General features: G+C 37.3%; 1 protein-coding gene across 3 annotated transcripts in view; it reads right to left on the bottom strand.

Annotated features, from left to right (window-relative positions):
• Suz12 (SUZ12 polycomb repressive complex 2 subunit) overlaps window positions 1-12,281 on the bottom strand; it is a 51,224-nt gene extending 38,943 nt beyond the window's left edge. For 2 of the 3 annotated variants that reach the window (XM_033762889.1, XM_010642365.3), the window contains exons 1-4: window positions 12,254-12,281; window positions 10,296-10,342; window positions 10,143-10,207; window positions 3,537-3,605 (exon numbers count right to left, since the gene is read on the bottom strand). In XM_033762889.1, coding sequence (XP_033618780.1) covers window positions 3,537-3,605; window positions 10,143-10,207; window positions 10,296-10,342; window positions 12,254-12,266 — 194 coding nt within the window. In that variant the 5' untranslated portion in view covers window positions 12,267-12,281. The remainder of the gene's footprint in view (window positions 1-3,536; window positions 3,606-10,142; window positions 10,208-10,295; window positions 10,343-12,253) is intronic. The other variant, XM_010642366.3, reaches the window with a different exon arrangement.
• Window positions 12,282-12,412: the final 131 nt, after the last annotated feature.

The following is a 12,412-nucleotide window of genomic DNA, read 5'->3' as shown; positions in this document are numbered from 1 at the left end:
ACCCAAAAAAAAAAAAAAAAAAAAAAAAAAAATTACACTCCTGGCATAATAATAATAGTGATACCTATGGTTATTTCACACAATCCTCTGTGATAAATTTAGTAGAATAAGACTATGTTTAACAGGGGCCAGGGATATAGCTCAGTGGTGCCATACCTGTCTTAAAAGTACAAGTTCCCAAGTTCCATCACTAGTAAGGGGGAGGCCACAGGGTGGCGGGACTATGTGTAACTTACTTAAGATGAGAAATACACTGAAGCAAAATAAAACTAGAGTCTGGGGGTTAAAATGAAAACAAAATACCTTACCAATCCATCTTAACACCTGAGAGCAACACTGACACATCCATATATTTTGGAGGGATGGGATTTACTTGGCCAAGTCAGATAGATCCCAAAAATTAAAAAGGTGCTGTTAAATTCACTGGGTCATGGGCTGGGGATTTAGCTCAGTGATTCCAGCGCCTCCCTTGCAAGCACAAGGACCTGAGTGCAATCACCAGTGTCAGAAAAAAAAAAAAAAAAATTTCACCGGGTCAAAAGGAACAACGTTTCAGAGAATTGACCAGTATATCTCCCTCACAACATGCCTTCTTAGGGAAGCTCTGCGATATTTATCAAACACAATGTCATATATAGTGTACAGGTTAACAGTCAACTAAAATCTTGATAGGGAACATAAAAGAAAATATCAAGGTTTCTTCCTAGCCATTTGAAATCTGAAAACCCAGCCAGCAAACTTCAGTGGAGAAAAAAAGCAGGAAGTGAGATGCGGCTCTGACTACTACAAGTAAAAAATGGTCCCAAGGGAGCTGGCCAACATAGCTCAGTGGCAGAGTGAGTGTTTACCATGCACAAGGACCTGGGTCTGATTCTCAGTACCAGAAAGAGGGAGAGAGAGGGAGAGAGATGGAGGGATGGGGGGAGGGGGAGAGGGGAGTGTGCTTCACACGCACTAGGAATAGCACTAGGAATAGTCTCAGGTCTATCCACTTACGGTATACTAACTAAGCAAAGAGCTAAGATCTCAGCTTCTAGAATTAACTACCAAAGCTACTTATTCATAAGCCAAGCTTACATAAGTATTTAAAGTTAGGGCAATATCGTTTGCCTGAAATCCTAGCTATTCAGGCTGAAGTAGGAAGTCTGCAAACTCAAGGCTACCTCGTGCAAACTGGCAAGACCCTATCTCAAAATAAAAAAGGGTTGAGAGGCAGCTTCTTGGTAGAACATCTGCCTAGCACACACACAGCCCTGGGTTCAATCACCAGCACTGCAAAAATAATAACGATAACCTCTGCGTGTGTAACTAAACAAAAAGGAAGTCTTTTTATGAGTCACTAAAATAATGAGAAGTTGGGTGTGTTGGCACATGCCTGTAATCACAACACTTGGGAGGCTTGAGGCAGTATTACCCAGAGTTCGAGGCCAGTCTAGGCTACAGAGCAAGTTTAAGGCCAGCCTGAACTACACAGTGAAACCCTGCCTCAAAAGAATAAGGACCAGGGATTTAGCTTAGTGGTGCTGCTGCCTGCCTCACAAGCACAAGGTCCTGAGTTTGATCCCCAGTACCTAAATAAAGAAAAATAAAGAAAAAACTAAAGTACTGTTAAGTATTGCGATAAATACATACTTCAAGAGAAAAACAAAAACACTAGCCTTGGTGGCACATACCTATAAACCCATCACTATGGAGGCTGAGACCAGCCTGAACTACATAGCAAGACCATGTCTGAAAACAACAACAGAAATACAGAAAAATACTTTGTGACAATTTTTCCAACTCCTTTTGTTTTCTTTGGCAGTGCTGAGATTGCACCCTGGGCGTTCAAATTAAACTACAGCCCCCATACTTTGTAAATTTTGGACAGAGTTTTGCTAAGTTATTAAATTGCCCAAGCTGAGCCTAAACTTGTGATCCTTCTGCCTTAGCCTTCCAAAGTACCAGGATTATGGGCACATGCCACAACACCCAGCATTACTGCATTTCTGAAGAGGGCTATGAATGTACATAGGTCAGTGGTAACATTTGCCTCAAATATGTATGTTCAAACTCCAACACTAAAAAAAAAATAAATCCAGAATTTCTAGTTATTCATTCTTAAAGTAGTCAATGAATGAACAAACACCACCAAAGTTCCTCTTTCTCTTTAAAATACTGAATTTTATTAATTTACATGTCAAAGAATAAATAGAAGGCCAGGCATGGTAGCACATGCCTGTGATCCCGGCACTCCTGGGAGGCTGAGGCAGGAGGACCACGAGTTGAGGCCAGCCTGGTCTACATAGTGAGTTCAAAGCCAGCCTAAACTACATAGAGACATGTCTCAAGAAAAACAAACAAAAAAGAGACAAAGAATAAAGAGAAGCACACTATCTAGTAAAAGGAGACATTAAATTCAGAACACTTAGGGATTAGTTCTCATTACACAGTTAAAATCTTACAATAAGTAGACTCTGCCCAAAGGGTCAAGTTTCTGAAACTATCACGTGAGAAATATGTCAAATATAGAATTGACATTTTTATATTTTGAATATATAAATATGAATATTTTTGGGCCAGGGATTTAGCTCAGTGGTGCTGCCGCCTGCCTCACAAGCGCAAGGTCCCAAGTTCAATCCCCAGTACCAAAAAAAAAAAGAGTATTTTGCCTAAGATCTGGATAAGAGGGAGGAAGACAGAAAGAGAACCTCTCATGTGAGGATATACTTAAAAGAGCTGTGATATCGTGAAGCTCCAAGCACATAATAAGTATACTATAAATAGAGTCTCAGGTGGATGTGGAAGCACACATCCATAGCCCCAGAAGCAGGAAGGCATTTGAGGCCAGCCTGGGCAACATAGTGAGTTCAAGGCCAGCCTGACCTACATAGTGAGACCTGTTTTAAAAAACAAAACACACCAGTCATGGTGGTGCATGCCTGTAATCCTAGCACTGGGGAGGCTGAGGAAGCACGGCTACATTTGAGGTCAGCCTAAATTATATAGTGAGACCCTGCTCAAAAAACTAAAAACAAAAGAGTCTCTACTCCCTCCATCATGAGGTAGTAAAATTAAGACCAAATGCAAAGCCAGGTATGGTGGTTCATGCCTGTAATACCAGCACTCTGGGAGGCTGGAGCAGGAGAATCGCCATGAGTTCAAGGATAGCCTGGACTACATAATGAGTTCAAGTCCAGGCTGAACTACATATTGGGACCCTCTCTCAAAAAAACAAAAAACAAACCAGTAACAACAACAACAACAACAAAATGCAAGTTATAGATATTAATTTGAAATACCAGAACTTGCTAACAATGACAATCACAATTGCCTTACAAATCAGCGAGTTCCCAAACACCAAGGGTTTTCAATCAGCTTTAAACCTAAGGATTCTTTGTGAGGGATTCCTGATTTGTGTATTGATTTGGACCAACTGAAGTGTAAGTTTTTTCTAACTATTGACAATATTGAGGTGATCACTAGGGAAATGATCACTATAGCTTTTTTGTCTTTCCTCAATGTATCACTTAATGTAAACTGTTAAGTCATCTTACCTATGAGATTCTTGCTCTCCTCTCATTTTCTCTACTTTTGATAACATATCATCAACTTTAAATGTTTTCCTGGAAGAAACAGATAAACAAAATAATCACTTCTCAACTGGGAAAAACAAACAAATTACACTTTATTTTAACTATAATAGGCAAGATGGAAATCTGACTTTTAAAATTATTTTCAGCAAGATAAATTATGGATGATTAATAACAATGAATCTATTGAGACAATGTATGTTAAAATACAGCAGACATGTCTTCAAGCCTCATTTCAAATGCTAACTTTTTCATAAAATCTTCTGTAATTATCCCCAACTCAGTAATTTCTCCTGATCTGTGGCTCTCAGTATGCATGTATATACGTATGTACTTTTGTGGCACTGGTGATTAAACTCAGAGCCTTCACACTTAGCTACATCCCCAAGCATTTTGAGATAGGGTCTCACTACAACTCTAAATTACCAAGGCAAGTCTCCAATTTGCCAACCTCCTGCTTATTCCCAAAGTGCTGGGATTATAGGCACATACCATCACACCTGGCTGATTTGTATTTATTTTGATCTATTTTCTACATGTGAAATCTGTGATTATTTTGTTGCTCCTAGTAGTTTAAGGTTCTGAAGGACAGTAATTGCTGTTCTTCAAGCAAGCATGTAGTGTTTGGTATACTGTCTTATTCTTGGTAGGGGTACAAGTGTCTATCTAACTGAACTAAACAAACACTATGTAAATTTTTAAACAGCCATACTTGTATTAAGCAACCCAACAAATACATACCAGCACCATCACATTAAAATGGATATTCTATAAAATATATCTGAAGTTCCCGAGACATCCTCAAATGTTATTGGCAAAAGCCTAAGGTTCTTTTTTTTTTTTTTTTTTTTGTACCGGGGATCAAACTCAGGACCTTGTGCTTGTGAGGCAGGCAGCGGAACCACTGAGTTAAATCCCTGGCAAGCCGAAGGTTCTTAAAGGGTATGTCATAACAGACAGTTGAAAAAAAAAATTATGAAAAAATTGTATGCACTAACCAAAGCAAGCACATGAAAAATTTTGAAGTTAACAAATCATAACCCATTAGCTTTTAATTTGACATATTTAAAGGAAAAGTAATTTTCTCACAAACTAAAAACCTAAGTCTCCCAAAGCAATTAAACACTGAATAGATTGTAAAACAAGCCTCATCCTGCTATCAAGGTATTCTATAAGTCCTAGAAATAGAAGTTAAAAATCTAGACCTACATATAATTTGTTAATGGAAAAATAAATGATTATAAATAGGAAAAGAATGTATCACTTTATGTTCATGTTCTTTTCAAATTTTGGACTTGAAAATGTTTTTTCCAGTACTGACAATCAAACTCAGAACCTTGCCTTTGCCAGGCAGATGCAATGTCACTAAGCTAAATCCCTGGCCCTGGACTTGAAAATCTTAATGTGTTTTACTTTATAATGTTAGGATGCAGGTAATACAAATTAGTATAATGCTCATTCCTTTTTTTTTTTTCTTTTGGACAGTCCTGGGGACTGAACCTAGGCTCTTTGCAATGAGGTACATACCCCCAGTCTATTTATTTTTTATTTTGAGACAAAGTCTTGCTAAGTTACCAAGACTGGGATCCATCTTAGGATCCTCTTGCCTCAGCCTCCCAAAGTAAAAATACTGAAAGAATAATATTGACAGTTTAAAATTCAAGATGAAAAACAATGGTTTCCTTAACAAAAAAGCTTTTTATAAAACCCACTCTTTACTTTTGGAGTAACTGAAAACTTCAATTTTAAAATTTCATACAAGAGAGTATATATAGTAAGAAGTGCTTTGTGAAAGATAGCAATACATTTTCAAACACCACAGATGAGAAAAGACAAAAAAAAAAAAAAATCTTTTAAGCTCGCTACAAAGAACTGTTCAGTATAAATACTGAAAATTACCACTAGAGACAGGATTTTAAAGTTACTGGAAAGTTTTAAGAATAACAGGTTTATCTTTATATGATTAAAAATAAATTCCAAGGTTCATCTTTTTCAATGTTATAAACTTGTATACACATGCGGAGAACTGAATAGTAACAACCATTTAAAATAGCACAGATCATAAAGGTAGCATAGCTTTCTTCAGGAAAAAATAATAACCATATAAACTGCTACACAAAAGCCAACTCCTCCCCCAACATCAAATATTTTTTTCTTTAAAAAGGCAATGCTGATTATTAATTAATTAATTTATTTATTTTTGAAGCAATGTGTCACTCTGTATATGTAGTTGAGACTGACCTAGAACTCACTATGTAGCCCAGGCTGGTCTCAAACTCACAGCGATCCTCCTGCCTCAGCCTCCCAAGTGCTGGGATTACAGGCGTATGCCACCACACCTAGCAACTGCTGATTTTAATAAAGGAAATAAATAAAAGATCATCAAAAAGAATTTTTTAAAAACTCAAGAAATTTCTAAAATTTTTCCCAAGAAGCTTCAGAAGCAGCTTACATGAAATTTATAAAAATGGATTTGATAAAAGTTGTCCTTATCACCTATATTGCTACATAGGGGTAGCCTAAAGAATTTGAATGCCTCTATGATACAAGATAAATTTAAAAAATACAAAACTTAATATTACAACTGAGAATATGACTTCAAAGGGAGTTAACACGTTTATTCCAGTAATGGTTATTGGACTGAGAGTGTAGTTCAGGGGTAGAGTGCTTGCCTGAGCACGACCTAATCCTACGCTGAATCCCTAGCACCACCAAAAATAAAAGGATTGTTATGTAATGAAAGAAGTTCCAAAAACAATTTGAGAAAGGACTAAAATCACTGCTAAATTTATTTATTTGTTTGTTTTTGGTACAGGGGACTGAACTCGGGACCTTGCACTTGTGAGGCAGGTGGCAGCACCACTGAGCTAAATCTCCAACCCTGCTAACCTTTTATCAGCCCCATTCTGCTAACTTTTAAAGTTATCAATACCTTTTGCTTTTGCAATGCTGGGAATAGAATGCAAGTCCTCACACATGCTAGGCAAAAGCTCTACCACTTACCTGAGCTACATTCTCAGCCCCAAGTCAACACCTACTGTGACGACAACATTCATCTGAAGGTACCCACTGTGCTGTACCTGTACTTTGCTAAAAATTATTCCTAAAGCATATATAAAATCAGGCATTTAATAAGAGAATTAAGCAATTCCTATACATTTTTCTATGTATTCTGTGGAATGTAAATGTTTCTTGGCTACCAAATTTCTTTAAGAGTCTCCCTATGTAATCCAGGTTGGCAGGAACTCATGATCCTCCTGACTACTAAGAGTGCTGGGACTATTTATTATAGGTGTTCACCATACCTGGCTCCAAAGAGAGTATTTTAAAAGCTAAAGGACAATAAATGAAAATTTTCAGTTTTTACTACCAAGTTTCTTAAACTATCTCCACCTGGTGACAGACAACACATCCCACAAGACAAAGCCTACTAAATAACCAAGGAGGAAAATGATTAATTTAGTTTTAGGAGCATGCACGCGCAGGGGGGGGTGGGGGGGGCTCTCACTATGTAGCTCAGATTGGCTGGCCCCGAAATCATGGTGATCCTCCTGCCTCAGCTTAAGTGCAGGGATTACACACATGCACCACCATGCCCAGCCTTAAATTTAGCTTTATTTTTTTTTCTTTTATTGAGTTTATTGGTACATTTTAGGTATACAGTACAATTACATTCATTATTGGGATCTTGTACCTTTACATGACAAGTCTTGGTTCACATTTTTTTAAAATTTAGCTTTAAAATGTGTATTTTTAATCCACTTAAGGATTAACTCTTTTCTCTGTGTGTATAGTACTGGACCATACCTAGGGCTTCACAGAGCTACATCCCTTGCCTTTTATTTGGAGACAGGTTCTAAGTTGTTCAGGCTGAGCCCAAACTTGTGAACCTCCTTCCTCAGCCTCCCAGAGTACTGACTACAGGCATGTGCCACCATATCCCATTCCAAGTTCATTTTTAAAAACTTAATCACTTTTACAATTAAAATCAGGCAGGATCCTAGATAATAATTCAACTGACTACCCATATTAAAATACCTTAACCAGGATGAGTGCCATAATCTGTAATCTCAGCTACAGAAAAGGCAAAGGCAGGAGAACTGCAAATTTGAGGTCAGCCTGAGCAATTTAGCAAGACTCCTTTCTCAAAATAAAACATTTTTAAAAAGGGTGGGGGGGTTATAGCTCAGCAGCAGAACAACTGTCTGGCATGCAGAGGCAAGAGGCCCTCAGTTATCAGTCACCAATTGATCTGATGATGGAGAACACTAACTCAAATTCCTCTCCACTCCACAACAAAAGAATTTCACATTTCTCAGTAGTTAAGTTTACATTACAAAATACTGTACTTTGTATTGTGTATTAAATTTCATCAAAAATTTGTAGACATTCTTCCATTTATATTAAGTGCCTATTGTGCTCATTTTGGTAGTGCATATATTAAGTACACACACGTTGTGTATACACACACACACACACACACACACACAATTATTCTTGTTTTACCTCCTGGACACAACATCTAAAATATTTACTATCAGGTCCATTACAGAAAAATTCTGCTGAACTGTGGCATAGACCAAACGGAGTAGTCTATGGCCATACCACCCTGAACGCACCACACACCTGATCTCATCTGATCAAATGAAGCAGTAGACAAGAGCTGACAAATCTGTTACCTAATTTATTGCTCCCTTCCTATACTTAGTTCTAGGTTTTGTTTTTGTTTTTTGGTACTGGGGATCAAACTCCGATCCTTGCGCTTGCGAGGCAGGTTGTGGAACCACTGAGCTAAAATCCCCGGCCCTATTTAGTTCTAGTTTTATTGATTAAATGTAACGTCTTTCTTAATCATTTCAGAAAGACTGCTGAAAAACAATTTTAACGTGACAATCCTTCAAAATACACCTTGATATATCTAACTATGTCTTGCTGTAGAAATGGGATGCTTACTTAATAAGTAGGAGTCTTCCAAGGAGTTCAGTGTCAAAAGTACTGCATACTGAAACAGCTTACTGTTTTTTCTCTTGTTTTTTCCTTTGGTTTTTTGAAACAGGGTCTCACTATGTAGTTCAGACTGCTCTGGAACTCACTGTTTGGCCCAGGCTGGTCTCGAACTTGCAGCAATCCTCCTGCCTCAGCCTCCCAGTGCTGGGATTACAGGCGTGCGCCACCATGAGTGGCTAACAACTATAACACCACTAAATGCTTACTATGAAAGTCTCATAGGAATTTAAACTTTACTTGATATACTCAATAAATACATTCTTTTTTTGGCGGGGGTACCAGGGATTGAACTCCGGTCCTTGTGCTTGCGAGACAGGTGGCAGAACCACTGAGCTAAATCCCCAGCCCAATACATTCTTGCAATAGGACAAGAAACATGCATTCTATTAGTACATTTGGTTAAATACTAAATGTTACACAGCAAAAACAAGCTCTGTACCACATCTCCAGACTCCACTTTAAGACCAGATTAAGGCAGTCGGAGAATGTTCATACTGTTTACCTGAAAATTCACTAAGACTACCAAAGATAAAATGAGACTTTCTAAAGCCATCATTATAGAACCTAACCCCTTACTATTAGACATAAGAAATATTTTAAAATTACCTATTAAACTTCTTTAGTAAATTCTGGAATTCTACCAAAACAAAAATAACTAGTGGCACAAAATAAAATTAGTAAAATGACTTCATTCCTTTCTACTAAATTAGTTAAAAAAAAAAAAAGTAATAAATTGGGACTTACAAAAATGATACCACTGGATAGGGGATTTAGCTCAGTGGTTCCACCAACTGCCTTGCAAGCGCAAGGACCCGAGTTCAATCCCCAGTACCAAAAAAAAGAAAAGATACCATTTACAAAAATGATACCATTAAAAATTACTTTGAGGGTCAGGTATAATCTTATAATCCCAGCACTCCGGAGGCTGAGGCAGGAGGATTGAAAGTTTAAGCCCTGGCTGAGCAATTCAGCAAGCCCTGGTCTCAAAGTAAGAAAAGGGCTAGGAATATAGCTCAGTGCAAAGGCCCTGGTTTCAATTCTCAGCACCATAAAATAAATAAATAAAATTACATTTGTAGGCTGGGGATGTAGCTTAGTGTTAAGAGAGCTTGCCTAGCATGTGAGGCCCTGGGTTCAATCCCCACTGCTATATAAAGAAAAGAGACATTCCCCACACAAAGACTTTGCAATCAATTCAACTAATCTCTACTTCACATCAGGCCTTTATATTAACCTTTTGTTTGCTTTGAAACAGGGTCTTGATACTGTAGTCTAGGCTAGCCTTGAACTCACTGTGTAGCCCAGGCTGGCCTGGAAATAGGAGCAATTCTCCTGCCTCAGACTCCCAAGTGCTGGGATTACAGGCAAACACCACGATGCCCAGCTAATTGTTAAACATTAATTAGAAATAGTATTTTAGGGGCAGGGATTTAGCTCAGTAGCATCACACTTGCCTGGGAAGCACAAGGTCCTGAGTGATTCCCAGTAAGGGGGGGGGGTAGCACTTTAGGATAAAATTTTCAGATGGTTTGATCAGCTTGATATAAGATTCATAAAATATACCTTTTGATGTTTGTTCTGGAGTTTCGATGAGACATATAAGTAAGAGTTCTGTGCAAAAATATTGGCTGTAAGAAAGTTTTGAGAATATTAAAATTAAATACAGATTAAGTTTTAAGACTGAAGTAATACTGATGAATTTAATTGACTACTTACTGCTATAAGATTTCGGGTTCGAAGAAATCTATAGATCTGTGTTGGTTCTAGGTAACAGGAAAAAAAAAAACCCAAATGTTATCTAAATTTACTTATTACTGGTCAGAAAACTCAATATAGCCCACGTCATAACAAACATTAACTGATTACCTGTAAAGGAAATCATGCACTAAATATTAAGAAATATATCATGCACTAAATATATAAAAAAACTGGCATGCACAATATCAAGAGGTATTCATTTGATGGCATATATTTATAAAATTCATCTACATTAATTTTAAACTTAAGGCCCTCTACAATTTTGTTTGTAAATCCTTCTGAGGTAGCCACTCTATTGTGTAGCACTAAAAAGCTACAGTTCATTTAGTTAAGCTAATTTAACCCACCTTCCTCCAAAAAGTAACTGAAATGAAGACTATTCAACCAAAGAACTGTATTTATTCATATCAAACAAGGTGAAAACTTCATTTTTAATTGGCCCTTTAAAAAATTTGTAGTCACCAGCCAAAATGGAAAAAAAACATTTCTCTCATGTTCTAATACAAATATGAAAGTCAGTCAATATTGAAAGGTGTCTTAGCTAGGCGTGGTGGCACACACCTGTAATCTCAGCACTTGGAAGGCTGAGGTAGGAGGACCACTGAGTTCGAGACCAGCCTGAGCTACATAGTGAGTTCCAGATCAGTCTCAACTACATAGTGAGACCTGTCTCAAAAAAAAAGGAAAAGTGTCTGATATGATATATAAATTGTAATTAAAATTCTTGATGACTATTTTTAAGTCTAGTTTAAATCATTACATTTTTTGCTCAACGTAAAAATTACCTCAACATGTAAATACTGCCTCTAATACAAGTTTGGCACAACTGAGTCCCAAAGCACAAAGAACTTGGATTAAAAAGTTAAGTATATACATACCATCATACCAGTTACATTAATGACCTATTCATTTGAATCATGTTCGTCTAAAACAGTATCAACATAAATTAAACGAACAACTACATTAATAATTACATTAAAGCATTTTACTTTCCAAAAACTAAGATCAATTTTAGAGAAGAATCAAGTTGTTTCATGTCCAGAGCTAGCTCTTAATGACAGTTGCCTTCTTCCAGGTGGAAGGATCAAAAAGCAAATAATTAAAATTTTCTTGGAGGTTTATTTTCTCATAACATTTGGAAAGAAATTTAAATTTCCACCTACTCATCAATCAATTTCATGTTAAACTAAAAGGTATTTTAAGAAGTACAATCAAGTAAGCTTATTGTTACAACTGTCGTCCAATTCTCCATTATATTTCCAACTAAAGGTTTTCTAGATTTTTGAAAGTCTCGTACATTAAGCAAAAGAATAATGTAAAAATTTCGGTAGGAGGTTCATATTCAATAAAAACTGAAATTACTTGTATTAAATTCCAATTAGAATTTCATGAAGCACTAATGAGAGACTAAAGGAAGGGTATTAAACAATGTAATATGTCTTTCCAGGCACAGCTGATGCCATGCCCTTAGCATATGCCACGGTAATATTGTAAATAAAGACGTTCGGCGGTAAAGCAGAGTTTATTCAAGTTTCTTTCTATAAGATACTCAGCTGTAAGGTTACCTAAATGATAATTTCCACACAAAAGCAAACAGAAAAATAATCAGGATACAAAATTCATTAAAGAACAGTTAAGATTATTTATAGTCACGGTGTTGTTTATAAATTCTTTTGTTTGTTTCCAGACACCTCTCTCTTCTTTCCCAATAAGTATAGTTTCGCCCTCCCAACAGCCCTTAAAAGCAGAAATCGATATGAGAAAACGCTCCAGAACGAAGGAAGATCTTCGAGGTCGTCTCCAGAGAAGATGCTTCTACCCACTACCTCTCAGTTTCCGTATCCATAAAATGGGCGGACAGATTTGAAAGGTTTAAAGCTTCCGACGGGGCCCTGTTCTCGCGCAGTCCAAGTTACCGCGGAGGCACATTTCGGGCTTGTGACAATTCCGTCGGCTTTGCTGAGCTCATCCCTTCCCAGGCTCAATTTTGCCCCTCAAAACCTGCACCCGAAACCCGGGCACTTCTAGAGTACGAGTGGCACGGAAGGAAACGAGAACTGGTCTCGGGATCAACT

The sequence above is a fragment of the Fukomys damarensis genome, unplaced genomic scaffold, assembly GCF_012274545.1.
Source record: "Fukomys damarensis isolate Sample0158 unplaced genomic scaffold, DMR_v1.0_HiC HiC_scaffold_13, whole genome shotgun sequence".
NCBI lineage: Eukaryota > Metazoa > Chordata > Mammalia > Rodentia > Bathyergidae > Fukomys > Fukomys damarensis.
This window is presented reverse-complemented; position numbering and strand designations above follow the sequence as displayed.